The 16,277-nt window shown below is 45.2% G+C and overlaps 1 protein-coding gene across 1 annotated transcript in view; it reads right to left on the minus strand.

Annotated features, from left to right (window-relative positions):
• LOC311322625 (uncharacterized protein) overlaps positions 1-16,277 on the minus strand; it is a gene marked incomplete at both ends in the record, with an annotated part of 113,097 nt that overhangs the window by 49,761 nt on the left and 47,059 nt on the right. Inside the window, 3 exons of the mRNA XM_084454705.1 lie at positions 10,177-10,262; positions 11,221-11,224; positions 12,555-12,668. Of these exons, the coding sequence (XP_084310831.1) occupies positions 10,177-10,262; positions 11,221-11,224; positions 12,555-12,668 (204 nt within the window). The remainder of the gene's footprint in view (positions 1-10,176; positions 10,263-11,220; positions 11,225-12,554; positions 12,669-16,277) is intronic.

The raw sequence follows: 16,277 nt of genomic DNA on the forward strand, positions 1-16,277 counted from the left end.
CATTCATGCGCCATCTAGTGGCCATTGGCACTTTTGTCTTTTGTGGCATGCAGAGTTCAGAGTGGCATGTGCCAGCCGCCGTTTGTGGCGCTCACAGTGGCGTAGTACTGTTGTAGGGACCGGCCGGCGTGTGCCAGCAAGGACACATAGGACGCAGATGGATGGATGGATGGATGGATGGATGGATGGATGGATGGATAGATAGGTAACACCAGTCGATTGCAGTATATATATATATATATATATATATATATATATATATATATATATATATATATATATATATATATAGGCCTATATAGCCTATATATATATACTGCAATCGACGCATGCCACTCAAATGTATATCGCTTCAGTGGGAAATTATAATACTAGTGTGTGAAAGATGGTGATCTATCCATCTACAAACATCCATTACATCCTTAGTTATTAGTTATGTTATTAAGCTGAGAAAAGGAAAAAAAAAGATTTGAACCCCGATCGCCGGTGCGATGAGCGAAGGATCAACCAGGTGAGCTAAACCTCCGCTCACTTGTTTAGCGGCGCAGACTAAATACATTTATGCAAGACAAGAATTTTAAAAAAAAATATAGGAAATTATATACTAATGTGTAAAAGAGAGCGATCTATTCGTCTGTCTATCTGGATCCATCCATCCATCCATCCATCCATCCATCCATCCATCCGCGTCATATGTGTCCTTGCTGGCACACGCCAGCCGGTCGCTACAACAGTACGACGCAAGCCACTGGCCACATTCCACTATACGCCACTGGCGTCTGACGCATTCCACTATACGCCACTGGCGTCTGACGAACGCCACGAAAACGCCACAAACGGCGCCACTGGCGGCTGGCACATGCCACAAGACCACTAGATTGTGCCGATGGCGCATTAATGCCTCGCCAGTGGCGTATGTCGGGTCGCCAGTGGAACGCGTCGGCGCCACAAAATGTTCTCGCGCCTGTTGGAGGAAAGCACTTAGGAAACTATCAAAAACACAGAGAAGCAGACAATCAGGAGGTACGCCTCCTCTACTGGCCAACTCTAAAAGAATACCATCACACCATCAGGTCAAAGAAGAGACAGCGCATCTAACACCAACTCACTGTAATGGAGGAAGCTATAGACTCTAATACATTCTGGGACAATTGGAACCATTTAAATAAACCTCACAAAGAAGAACTGGCAATCCAAGACGGGGATATATGGAAGAATCACTTTGAGAAATTATATAGAGAAATCACACCTAATTCGGCACCAAAAGACATACACAATAAATTGGAACTCTTGGAATCAATCATTAAAGATCAACAAAACCCCTTAGATTACCCAGTTACAGAAAAAGAAATACTAGACAAAATTCTGACTCTACAATCCAAAAAGGCCTGTGGTGCTGATGGTATATTAAATGAAATGATAAAATTTGCTGACCATAAGTTCCACACTGCCCTGTTGAAACTGTTCAACATAGTTTTAAGTGTGGGCTGTTTCCCTGATATCTGGAACAGACTTAATAACACCAATCATTAAAAATGGGGATAAATTTGACCCGGACAATTACAGAGGAATTTGTGTCAGCAGCAACTTGGGGAAGATGTTCTGTTCCATCATCAACAACCGACTACAACATTTTCTCAGTGAGCACAACATCCTGAGAAAAAGCCAAATAGGGTTTCTACAAAACACCGAACTACTGACCACATTTACACCCTCCCCTCCCTTATAGAAAAATATGTAAATCAAAATAAATCAAAAATATTCTCCTGCTTTGTTGATTTTGAAAAGGCCTTTGATTCAATCTGCAACGAGGGTCTTCTATTCCAATTATTAGGAAATGGGGTGGGAGGGAAAACCTATGATGTTATTAAATCAATGTATATTAACAATAAATGTGCAGTCAAAATTGATAAGAGAACAGAATTCTTCCCCCAATGTCTTGGAGTGATGCAAGGCAACAGCCTTAGCTCAACACTATTCAATATTTATATAAATGAATTGGCAAAAACATTAGAGGACTCATCAGCTCCTGGCCTCACCCTCAACAACACAGAGGTCAAATGTCTCCTGTATGCAGATGACCTGGTGCTGCTGTCCAACTCCAGGGAGGGACCACAGCAGCTCCTAGATCAGCTGATCAGATGACCTGGTGCTGCTGTCCAACTCCAGGGAGGGACCACAGCAGCTCCTAGATCAGCTGATCAGATGACCTGGTGCTGCTGTCCAACTCCAGGGAGGGACCACAGCAGCTCCTAGATCAGCTGATCAGATGACCTGGTGACCTGGGACCACAGCAGCTCCTAGATCAGCTGATCAGATGACCCCTAACCCTAACCCTAACCCTGACCACAGCAGCTCCTAGATCTTGTGCAGCAGCTCTGTCAGACCTGAGCCCTGACAGTCAACATGACAAAGACCAAGATCATGGTCTTCCAGAAAAGGTCCAGATGTCAGGGACTTCAGTTTGTATTGGGATCCATCTTCATAGAACACACACACACACACACACACACACACACACACACACACACACACACACACACACACACACACACACACACACACACACATATTTAGGACTGAAAATCAGCTCCACAGGGAGCTTCAACACAGCTGTGAGTGACCTGAGGGAAAAGGCAAGAAGGGTTTTTTATGCCATCCGAAAATCTGTCCAAATTAATATTCCAATTCGAATCTGGTTGAAAATGTTCAAATCAGTGATACAACCAATTGCGCTGTATGGTAGTGAGGTCTGGGTTCTATTGGCTAATCAGGAATTTTCTAATTGGGACAAACATCAAATTGAAAGCCTTCACACTGTTGTACACTGAGGCTGACCTCTAACCCTCCCCTGATAGAGAAGAGTCCTGAGACTGACCTCTGACCCTCCCCTGATAGAGAAGAGTCCTGAGACTGACCTCTGACCCTCCCCTGATAGAGAAGAGTCCTGAGTCTGACCTCTGACCCTCCCCTGATAGAGAAGAGTCCTGAGACTGACCTCTGACCCTCCCCTGATAGAGAAGAGTCCTGAGACTGACCTCTGACCCTCCCCTGATAGAGAAGAGTCCTGAGACTGACCTCTGACCCTCCCCTGATAGAGAAGAGTCCTGAGACTGACCTCTGACCCTCCCCTGATAGAGAAGAGTCCTGAGACTGACCTCCTCTGACCCTCCCCTGATAGAAGAGTCCTGAGACTGACCTCTGACCCTCCCCTGATAGAGAAGAGTCCTGAGACTGACCTCTAACCCTCCCCTGATAGAGAAGAGTCCTGAGACTGACCTCTGACCCTCCCCTGATAGAGAAGAGTCCTGAGACTGACCTCTGACCCTCCCCTGATAGAGAAGAGTCCTGAGACTGACCTCCTCTGACCCTCCCCTGATAGAGAAGAGTCCTGAGACTGACCTCTGACCCTCCCCTGATAGAGAAGAGTCCTGAGACTGACCTCCTCTGACCCTCCCCTGATAGAGAAGAGTCCTGAGACTGACCTCTGACCCTCCCCTGATAGAGAAGAGTCCTGAGACTGACCTCTGACCCTCCCCTGATAGAGAAGAGTCCTGAGACTGACCTCTGACCTCCCCTGATAGAGAAGAGTCCTGAGACTGACCTCCTCTAACCCTCCCCTGATAGAGAAGAGTCCTGAGACTGACCTCTAACCCTCCCCTGATAGAGAAGAGTCCTGAGACTGACCTCCTCTGACCCTCCCCTGATAGAGAAGAGTCCTGAGACTGACCTCCTCTAACCCTCCCCTGATAGAGAAGAGTCCTGAGACTGACCTCTGACCCTCCCCTGCCTCAGGACAGCCCCCACACAATATGGCCCAACCAAATGATCACAAAACAAAAAGAAAACTTTTTTACTTATTGTAAAAATGCCACCAAAACACAGAGTAAATTAGAATGCCATTTGGCCCTAAACCGAGAGCACACAGATGCAGGATATCTGACTACTGTTACTGACCCAAAACTGAGGAAGACCTTGACTAGGTACAGACTCAGTGAACACAGCCTGGCCATAGAAACAGGCCGTCACAGACAGACCTGGCTACCCAGGGAGGACAGGCTATGTTCTCTTGGTCATCAGGGAGATATTGAGACAGAATCTCACTTCTTACTATACTGTGAGAAACATAAAGATTTGAGAGAGATTTTCTTCAGTAAAATAAATAATGTGTGTCCTGAGTTTATTAATCTCCCTGATCCCCAGAAACAGCCATACCTATGTGGAGAGAAAAATCAATGTGCAATATTAGTCGCAAAATATGTTGACTGTTGTCATACATTAAGAGATGCTAGTTTCTGATCTGTAAAATGTTATAATAACAATGATAATAATGAATTGTATTTATATTTTTATTATTATTATAACCAGCACCCCATGTATCCAACAACACAGCTGTTAATCTCCCCTCAACTCACACTATGCCTTTACTCCTCTACTCCAGGTGGACCATTCTGTTTGTTTGTTTGTTTGCTTTAATGTATATTGACATTGATTTCATATTATTGTTATATTATTGATATATAATGTAACATGTTCTTTTAGAATGTACAATTTCTGAATAGTAATTGTATAGGAAGTCTATGTATATGTAAATATTAGTAGTAGGTAAAAGACTGATTTATATGTATATGTTACGGTCAATGTGAGAAAACGGGGAATGTGAGCTTTTCCCGGTTATTGCGCACATTCCCCGACCTCGCGGGGAATGTAGGAGAAACATGTGCGTTTCTCACATCTCCCGGGTAATGTGCAGAAGTTTTGCATACGGTTGCGCTTTCCTAGATTTACCGCAAGGTCGGGAATTGTAAGCATTTCCCGGTTAATGTGCACAATCTCCGACCGTACGGGAGATGTGAGAAATACTAACCAATTTCTCACATCTCCCGCAAGGTCGGGGAATGTGCACATTACCCGGGAGATGTGAGAAACGCACGTTTCTCCTACATTCCCCGCGAGGTCGGGGAATGTGCACATTAACCGGGAAAAGCTCCTATTCCCCATTTTCTCACATTGACCATAACATATATATTGTAATTCCATTGTACACATACATTCACATACATTTTTAGTCTAGGTTCACACAAACATGTAGTAACATACACAACTACTGATACTCACTCCGCGGGGCTGGGTCTGGGATCTGAACACATAACTACTGTTACTCACTCCGCGGGGCTGGGTCTGGGTATGGGATCTGAACACACAACTACTGATACTCACTCCGCGGGGCTGGGTCTGGGTATGGGAGCTGAACACGCAGCAACCCAGACCCTTCACTGTCGGAGACAACACCTTCACCTTCAGATTCACCTTTTAGCTTATACTTTTTCTTTCCTTTATTTGATTATGTATTTGTTTATTTTTCTTTTCTTGAGTGAATTATATTTATTTATTTATTATTTATGTATAAGACTTTGCTTTGGCAATAATGAACATTGTTCTCTCATGCCAATAAAGCTCATTGAATTGAATTAGATAGATAGATAGATAGATAGATAGATAGATAGATAGATAGATAGATAGATACGTAGATAGATCGATAGATAGAGTGTGTGCAGATAGAGGGAGGGGAGTTCTCCCCTCCCTCTTTTGAATTCCATGCTGTCTCTGTCATGTATCCAATCAAGCTCACCATTGCTGTTGTGTATCGCCCACCAGGTCCTCTTGGTGAATTCCTAGAGGAGCTCGATACACTAGTTTCGCACTTCCCAGATGATGGGTCCGCACTCATCCTTCTCGGGGACTTCAACATCCAGAGTGAGAAATTGGAACCTTTCCTCTCCTTCCTCTCCTCCTTCGATCTTCACCTCTCTTCTTCTCCTCCTACTCACAAAGCCGGCAACCAGCTGGATCTCATCTTCACTAGACACTGTTCCACCCCTAACCTCTCTGTCACTCCCCTCCATCTCTCTGACCACTATTTCATGTCCTACTCCCTCTCCATCCCCTCTTCCCCTGTAACTCCTCCTCCTACCCACATGGTTACCGCCCGTAGCCATCTCCGCTCGCTCTCCCCTACTGACCTTTCCTCTACTGTCACCTCCGCCCTCCCCGCCCCTGAATCCTTCTCTCTCCTACCCTCTGATACTGCCACTGATCTTCTCCTCTCTACTCTTTCCTCTTCTCTGGACAATCTCTGTCCCCTCACCTCCAGGCCTGCACGAGATAGAATCTGGACAAGACTGAGCTGCTGTTCCTCCCGGGGAAGGGCTGTCCGCACCGGGACCTGGCCATCACCATTGAAGACACAGTGGTGACCCCGACTCGGACTGCGAGGAATCTGGGTGTGACCCTGGATGACCAACTGTCATTTTCCTCACATGTCACATCCGTCACACGTTCCTGCAGATTTATGCTCTACAACATCAGGAGGATTCGCCCTTTCCTCACTAATGAAACGGCGCAGGTACTCATCCAGGCCCTGGTCATCTCCCGCCTGGACTACTGCAACTCCCTCCTCGCGGGGGCACCGGCGTCAGCCATTAAACCTCTGGAACTTGTCCAGAAAGCTGCTGCTCGCCTGGTGTTCAACCACCCCAAATTCTCCCACACAACTTCCCTCCTCCGTTCCCTACACTGGCTCCCTGTAGCGGCTCGCATCCAGTTTAAAACTCTGGCGCTAACCTACAGGGCAATGAAAGGAACAGCCCCCTCCTACCTCCAGGCCATGGTCAAACCCTACATCCCCTCCCGACCACTACGCTCTGCTACCTCAGGGCGACTGGTTGCCCCGTCACTCCGAGGCTCCTGCGGTCGATCGACACGGTCACGGCTCTTCTCTGTCCTGGCCCCGCAGTGGTGGAATGAGCTGCCCACTGATGTCAGGACAGCAGAGTCGCTGCCCATCTTTCGTCGCAGGCTCAAAACTCATCTCTTCAAGAAGTACTACAACAATCCTCCCACCTAAGCACTTATTATATTATATTGCACTGTACTTTAGATTGTGATTCTTGCACTTTGCCTTCAGCACTAGATTATGCTCTTAGTCACTTGTTTGTTTTAGAAAGAAGATGCACTTGTGAGTTCTGGCAAGTAGTAGTACATTGGCTCTTCCTACGTTAAATGCAATTATTGTTAGTCGCTTTGGATAAAAGCGTCTGCTAAATGACTGTAATGTAATGTAATGTAATGTAATGTAATGGATTAGATTTATTAGTAAGAGTGTTATTGAAGTGACAGTTGATCATTTTGCTACAAATGCTAAAATTATTACAGTATTGGTAGCTACAGTATTACATCATTGGTAATTTATGACATTATTAGTTGCTTCACTCCTCCGAAAAGGATTTGTTGCACCCTAGATCTGTCACACTTTATTTCTATGATAAACATGACTCAAGAGTTTGATGTAAATCTTCCTGTTAACTTCATTTTAGTGAATAACTAACATGTCACCTTTATTAAATAACATCAGTGGTTCATATTCACCTTTTCTCATCGAGGGTCTTTCCATCACTGAAGTTGAGAGGTGGATGCATAGACCAGTCACTCTTCATGGACACACAGCTGGGTCCAGGTGAGGCTGGTCTCTGCTGTTTGATCCTGTCAAAGACACAGAGACATCACCAGAGTATTATCAGCTGGAACTGCTGTGTTTGTTGGAGTGGAAATGTAAATCAATATGAACCATGAAAAAGACGCCCATATGAAAGTAACTTCACCCCATACAAGCCTACACATGATGACATCAGCCCACACATGATTAAAGGAGTAGTAAAGGGAAAATGCATGTTTAGCCCTGTTTTAAGGTTACTTATGATCATATACAATGGTTCAGATCAAAACGTTGACAAAACTAGCACTTTTGAGAAAGTCTGATAATTGCTCTACCACCGTTTAGGTCATACAATGGATGTGGGTGGGAACCTTGAAAAATCTTTCAAAAACATGTTAAACCCTCGATTTCAAAGACGAGAAGCTCGTATATATATGATCATAAGTAACATTAAAACAGGGCTAAACATGCCTTTTCCCTTTACTACTCCTTTAAATGAACAAAACGTTCACTTGCAATCTAAAAGTAGCAGGAGGCAAAAGCTGCTCATCTGGACAAGGACACATGCAACAACAACGCAGGTCATCACCGCTCAGGACAAGGGGTGTAAATCAGCGTGTCTACCCGGGGTTGGTGTTTACATCACTGCTGATCAGAGCTGGAGCTGAGAAATACCCGTGTCTACTGCAGAGTCAGCAGACATGAGACTGAATGATGAGTGTTCCCTTCACCACTGAAGACTGAACACACGTGAGTGGGTGTTGGTGGGGTTTTGGACTCATGTGAAAAGGATTTATGAATATCTCTATCAAGTGCAGTGGCGATTTTACATTAGGGGCAGGTGGGGCAGTGCCCCACCAGGTGGCGCTGTTGTGCAAGATGCATCTTAGCCTACAACTGTGTTTCCGAAAAATCTAATTTATAATTAATACAAAATAGTGATTCAGTGGTGAAAATAGCATGTATAAATATAATAAACCTGACTGACACTATGTATAGTGCTGTTTTGCAGTAAGTTCCTTTGTATGAGTGTGTCACAGACTGCTCTGACTCGGCAGAGGGGCACCGAAGCGTTCTCCCCTACTGTTGCTATAGCGACAATGTGAGCGTGGTCGGGAGTAATGTGAAAAAATATCACGCAGATTTAATTGGGTGGAGGGGCAGAAAGGTCTCTTCCCCTACGAAATCTACCTGGCAACAGGTTTAGCCAGGGAATAATGAAACAACGTTGATCAAAGTTGAACTACTGGGTCATTGTCGATGTCGATCTACGTTAGCTAATGCTGCTAGCTAAAGTTTTGTAGAGATTAAAAGTGTTTTCAGGTGCAACAATGAATAGTGTAGATTATTTGTTGAATGTGCGGTTTAGTACATTGAAACTTGAAGAGAAACTGGAAATAAAACGTTTAGGGCCACACGACCAGAAGAATTGGTGCTGCTTCAGGCTGGAGATAAGGTAACCCGTACCTTCAAACAGGAATGGTTTGAGAAAAATAAGTGGCTAACTGCTAGCACCTCGAAAAGTGCGCTGTTCGGTTTCCCTTGTATTCTTTTTGGTGGAAACTCTGTTTGGGCATCGTCTGGATTCAAAGACATTAAAGACAGTGCGCCTTCACTCTAGTAGACTATTTGGGAGTGATATACAGTAAGTGGAGTACTAATAGGTTATGCGTAGTGCCCAGGTCTGATGGGTGCACACTTGTCACTTTCAGAACCCTGGACCGGGCATGCGCTCTCTTATGGGTCTAATTAGCCTACTCTGCGTGTGTTAATGTGTCGTTATCTTTTGTGTTGTAGCCTCTGCTCTGATGTACCTACCGTAGACTAATTGGCTACCTTTAGTTCTTGTGATGGTGACATAATATAAAACTGCCCCTCCAGAAATGCCATGCTAAAATCGCCACTGATCAAGTGCCATCTAGTGGTGTGAGTGTGTGTGTGTGTGTGTGTGTGTGTGTGTGTGTGTGTGTGTGTGTGTGTGTGTGTGTGTGTGTGTGTGTGTGTGCACGCGCTGCTAGAGATGGGGCTAGGATTCAGAAGTCAGGTTTGGTGTATAGTCAGCTGAACAGCTCTGAGAGACAGAGACACAAGGAGTCACACAGAAACAGATTTAGAGACATACAGAGAGAGAGAGAGAGAGAGAGAGAGTGATGGATGGATGGATGGATAGAGGGATGGATGGATAGATAGATCCGTAAATAGATAGATAGACAGATAGACAGATATACAGATAGACAGACAGACAGACAGACAGATACTGTAGACAGATATAGATCCGTAAATAGATGGATAGACAGATATATAGATAGATCCGTATATAGAAAGATATAGAGATAGACACTGACAGACAGATAGACAGAGACAGATAGATAGATAGATAGATAGATAGATAGATAGATTAGATTTATCAGTAAGAGTGTTACTGACGTGACAGCTGATCATTTTAGTACGTTACAAATGCTAAAATTATTACAGTATTGGTAGCTACAGTATTACATCATTGGTAATTTATGACATTATTAGTTGCTTCACTCCTCCGAAAAGGATTTGTTGCACCCTAGATCTGTCACACTTTATTTCTATGATAAACATGACTCAAGAGTTTGATGTAAATCTTCCTGTTAACTTCATTTTAGTGAATAACTAACCTTTATTAAATAACATCAGTGGTTCATATTCACCTTTTCTCATCGAGGGTCTTTCCATCACTGAAGTTGAGAGGTGGATGCATAGACCAGTCACTCTTCATGGACACACAGCTGGGTCCAGGTGAGGCTGGTCTCTGCTGTTTGATCCTGTCAAAGACACAGAGACATCACCAGAGTATTATCAGCTGGAACTGCTGTGTTTGTTGGAGTGGAAATGTAAATCAATATGAACCATGAAAAAGACGCCCATATGAAAGTAACTTCACCCCATACAAGCCTACACATGATGACATCAGCCCACACATGATTAAAGGAGTAGTAAAGGGAAAATGCATGTTTAGCCCTGTTTTAAGGTTACTTATGATCATATACAATGGTTCAGATCAAAACGTTGACAAAACTAGCACTTTTGAGAAAGTCTGATAATTGCTCTACCACCGTTTAGGTCATACAATGGATGTGGGTGGGCACCTTGAAAAATCTTTCAAAAACATGTTAAACCCTCGATTTCAAAGACGAGAAGCTCGTATATATATGATCATAAGTAACATTAAAACAGGGCTAAACATGCCTTTTCCCTTTACTACTCCTTTAAATGAACAAAATGTTCACTTGCAATCTAAAAGTAGCAGGAGGCAAAAGCTGCTCATCTGGACAAGGACACATGCAACAACAACGCGCATCATCACCGCTCAGGACAAGGGGTGTAAATCAGCGTGTCTACCCGGGGTTGGTGTTTACATCACAGCTGATCAGAGCTGGAGCTGAGAAATACCCGTGTCTACTGCAGAGTCAGCAGACATGAGACTGAATGATGAGTGTTCCCTTTACCACTGAAGACTGAACACACGTTAGTGGGTGTTGGTGGGGTTTGGACTCATGTGAAAATGATTTATGAATATCTCTATCAAGGGCCATCTCGTGGTGTGTGTGTGTGTGTGTGTGTGTGTGTGTGTGTGTGTGTGTGTGTGTGTGTGTGTGTGTGTGAGTGTGTGTGTGTTTGTGTGTGTGGGTGTGTGTGTACTGCTAGAGATGGGGCTAGGATTCAGAAGTCAGGTTTGGTGTAGTTAGCTGAACAGCTCTGAGACACAAGAGGCATTTTTAGACAGAGCTTCCGCAAATTGGCTGCAAATAGGTCAAGAGGCAATGGACCCCCAATATCTGCGCTCTGCCCATTTAGATAGACGTGTAATATTTCCATGGCAGCTCTTTGTTTAGAGAGCATTCCGCGCCTCCACATTTGGTGCCTGTCCACCAGGGAGCTTTATTTTAGAGCTGGCGCTGTTTTCTCATTGTTTACATGGGTAATGAGCTCTAGGGCGCTATAGAGACGAGAGCTGTTCCCAGCGCTCTTTAGCGCTACAGCGCCGTGAGCTCTAGGCTTTTTTTGGCAGTTGAAAGAAGTTTAACGTTTTGGGCTAGAGCGCAGGCTGTAAAAGGCTGTTCTGATGACGACAGCAGTCAGTTTTTGGCAAAACCGCAGAGACAGCGAACATTAGCACTAGCTAACATTAGCTAGCTTAACTTGGCTAGTTAATCTGCAGTCTGCAAAAACACGACACTCGTTGCTAACGTAGCTGTAAAACATGGGTAGCCTGGCCAGCTCTAATGGTGCGTTCGTTTGTGGTCGGAGGTGGCAAGTCGCAAGAGGGAAAATACCCACCTCCGACCTGTGTGCATTCGAGCTATATACCATTATATCACCGTTACCTAGTTATATCTATATACCATTATATCACAGTTACCTAGTTATATCTAGTGCATTCGAGCAACTGGGGGCTGAGAAACATATCCGAATTTGCGACGAGGAAGTGCGAGTTCATGCGGTGTTTTATTTAATCATTCCTAGTAGCAAGTCGCAATTTGCCACCTCCTAGTTATAAACGAACGCATCATAAACCCCAGCTCTAGTGTGCACTACGCAGCTGTAAGCTTGGCGCTGTTCAGCTACAGCTCGTTGGTGGACACAGTTCTTCAGTAGTCTTCCATGTTGGCGGAACGCACCATTCAGACGAAAAGGGGAGTCGGGCCGTTGAGGGAATATCACTACCTCAAAAAACTAAACGAAAGGGGGGAGAACCTGTTACACCAATCCGTGTCTGTTCAATTTAGACCAACGGCAAAACGTACGATTGGCGCAAGTACTACGTCTTAACAAGTCTGTCTGAATGACCCTAAGGAGTCACACAGAGAGATTGAGAGATTGAGAGAGAGAGAGAGAGAGAGAGAGAGAGATGTATAGATAGATAGATAGATACAGTCTCCTACTCTGAAAAGGATTGGTTGCTCCATAGATGTCACACTTCATTTTTATGATGAACATGTTATGATTTACATCTTAATGCTTAATTCCTTTTAAAGAATAAGTAACATGTCACCTTTATTAAATAACATCAGTGGTTCATATTCACCTTTTCTCATCGAGGGTCTTTCCATCACTGAAGTTGAGAGGTGGATCCATAGACCTGTCACTCTTCATGGACACACAGCTGGGTCCAGGTGAGGCTGGTCTCTGCTGTTTGATCCTGTCAAAGACACAGAGACATCACCAGAGTATTATCAGCTGGAACTGCTGTGTTTGTTGGGGTGGAAATGTAAATCAATATGAACCATGAAAAGGTTCAGACTAATTTTAAAAGGACTTATGAATATCTCTATCAAGGTCCATCTAGTGGTGTGTGTATATGTGTGTGTGTGTGTGTGTGTGTGTGAGAGAGAGAGAGAGAGAGAGAGTGTGTTGCTAGAGTTGGGCTAGGATTTGGTAGTCAGATTTGATGTATAGCCAGCTGAACAGCTTTGAGAGAGAGAGAGAGAGAGAGGGGGGGAGAGAGAGAGAGAGGGGGGAGAGAGAGAGAGAGGGGGGGGGAGAGAGAGAGAGGGGGGAGAGAGAGAGAGAGAGGGGGGAGAGAGAGAGAGAGGGGGGGGGAGAGAGAGAGAGGGGGGGGGAGAGAGAGAGAGGGGGAGAGAGAGAGAGGGGGAGAGAGAGAGAGAGAGAGAGGGGGAGAGAGAGAGAGAGAGAGAGGGGGGGGGGGAGAGAGGGGGAGAGAGAGAGAGAGAGTGAGGGAGAGAGAGAGAGAGGGAGGGGGGGGGAGAGAGAGAGGGGGAGAGAGAGAGGGGGAAAGAGAGAGAGAGAGAGAGATAATAATGGACCCTGCCCTGGCATTAAACTGCCCTGCAAGGTTTCTGGAGTGAGAGCCTAAGCTACCAGAAGTGTTTTGAGTGCTGCTGTGTTGTATTTAAGCAGCGTTACGTTGGTTAGAAGTCAGAGGGTTTCTCCTGCTTATTCTCTCTCACTCAAACTACATTCAATATGCTGTAGGTCTACCGCTAATGATGTCATTGGTGCTGTTTTATTCTTACTAATCACTTTCATAATTTCCCCCTTTGTCTTGTAGCTCGATCACTACATTTCCAGTACTGGGAGGGGTCGGACACAATCTTTCTTGCCCGCGCTTCAGGACTCTGGAGGTGTGTAGGTCCAGGTTGCAGCCAATGTCTCCTAATGATATTATTAATACTTGAGAAACTCCCCGTTTTATGATAAAGTATGTCTTCATTTTATGTCATGTTGTATCTGGGTCAATACAGATGTAAACCTACAGTACCAATACAGTTTTATGTCATGAATGTATTCTAGAAAACACAGCCTACTTCTCACAATGACCTCATCTTGGTTTGATCAAACACACCTGTGTACTGAATCACGTGATCAGAAGCCTTGTATTGTAGCATTGTGCATATAGGGGCTATTGTGTTATTATATGACTTGATGTTTGTGATGTTTGTATGACTTGTGATTGTAGTCAATTACATTTCACTGGTGGGTTAAGATATTAAGTCAGTCAAGTTTCTATCTTCCTTTTATAATTCAACACCGAAGAATTATAATGTCTGCAAAGCACTGTCATGGGAAAGTTGTGTAGGCCTAATCTTCACTGCAGTGGTCTTCTGCTCCATTCCTACAATATCACCAGACAGAATGTTGCTCCTCCCAGAACCAGCACCTCCATCCAACCCAACTGCAGGAAGCATTGCGCCTTTTTGGATTAAACAGCTCCAGTAATGATATTCTATTATAACCAGAAAGCATTACAATATCACTCAAAACGACCTGTTGTCACGCCCCCGCCTCGCCAGCCCCGCCTTCGTCCTGCTACCACGCCCTCTGACCCTGACTCAGATTCTCCTGCTACGTCCCAGAGGGCGCAGCGGGAACTGCACTCTCACCAGCCTCAGCCACAAGCCGGGCGTGGTCCCACTCCACACCTGCCTGACGTCACCAATAAGCCTCAGCCACGAGCCGGGCGTGGTCCCACTCCACACCTGCCTGACATCACCAATCAACCTCAGCCACGACCCGGGCGTGGTCCCACTCCACACCTGCCTGACGTCACCAATCAGCCTCAGCCATGAGCCGGGCGTGGTCCCACTCCACACCTGCCTGACGTCACCAATCAACCCATCTCAGCCAGGTTAAGAAGCCGGGCTACTCAGCAGTCAGACCAACCTAGTGGGCATCACGTCTCTAGCTTTAACCTAACCTGCATTCATCCAAACCCTACCTCACCCTTTTTGTTTTCCTTTGTCCTAGTCTGACCTCCCTGCCACTGCCTGAACCTTGCCTGGAGAACCATGTTCCTGCCTGAACCTTGCCTGGAGAACCCGTTCCTGCCTGAACCTTGCCTGGAGAACCACGTTCCTGCCTGAACCTTGTCTGGAGAACCACGTTCCTGCCTGAACCTTGCCTGGAGAACCACGTTCCTGCCTGAACCCTCCTGCCTGAACCTTGCCTGGAGAACCACGTTCCTGCCTGAACCCCACGTCTGTCTGACTGCCACGTTCCTGCCTGAACCTTGCCTGGAGAACCACGTTCCTCCCTGAACCCCACGCCTGTCTGACTACCACGTTTCTGCCTGACCAATAAACGTGCCCCAACGTGGGCTTGTCCCTTGTCCCCCTACGCCTATCATGTCTGCTCTTGGGTCCTCCTCCACCAGCCCAACACCTGTTATGACTCCAGCCTCTCCACCTCCACCTCCCCAGAGTCCCCCTGTTCACCGTGCGCTCAGCTCCCTCTCCTGCAGATGGACCCTGACGGCCCCGCCAGCACAGTCTCTCTGCTCACTCATATTACAGGACCAGCACTATATTATACATCCTCTATCCCTTTAGGACTCATATTACAGGACCAGCACTATATTATACATCCTCTATCCCTTTAGGACTCATATTACAGGACCAGCACTATATTATACATCCTCTATCCCTTTAGGACTCATATTACAGGACCAGCACTATATTATACATCCTCTATCCCTTTAGGACTCATATTACAGGACCAGCACTATATTATACATCCTCTATCCCTTTAGGACTCATATTACAGGACCAGCACTATATTATACATCCTCTATCCCTTTAGGACTCATATTACAGGACCAGCACTATATTATACATCCTCTATCCCTTTAGGACTCATATTACAGGACCAGCACTATATTATACATCCTCTATCCCTTTAGGACTCATATTACAGGACCAGCACTATATTATACATCCTCTATCCCTTGAGGACTCATATTACAGGACCAGCACTATATTATACATCCTCTATCCCTTTAGGACTCATGTTACAGGACCAGCACTATATTATACATCCTCTATCCCTTTAGGACTCATATTACAGAACCAGCACTATATTATACATCCTCTATCCCTTTAGGACTCATATTACAGGATCAGCACTATATTATACATCCTCTATCCCTTTAGGACTCATGTTACAGGACCAGCACTATATTATACATCCTCTATCCCTTTAGGACTCATATTACAGGACCAGCACTATATTATACATCCTCTATCCCTTTAGGACTCATATTACAGGATCAGTAGAATATTGTGTACATGGTAAATTGTAAATGGACTGCACTTATATAACGCTTTTATCCAAAGTGTTATACAATGGCCTCTCATTCACACACCAATGGTGGTATCTGCCATGCAAGGCGCTAGCCTGCTCACTGGGAGCAGTTTGGGGTTCAGTGGTAAGTAGTAACGTATGGCCAGCCGGTCATTATGTTAAAACAAGAGCCCTTCAGTGTGTTAGAAAACCCCTCAGCTTCACCTGGGGA

The sequence above is a fragment of the Borostomias antarcticus genome, assembly GCF_949987555.1.
Source record: "Borostomias antarcticus genome assembly, chromosome: 20".
NCBI lineage: Eukaryota > Metazoa > Chordata > Actinopteri > Stomiiformes > Stomiidae > Borostomias > Borostomias antarcticus.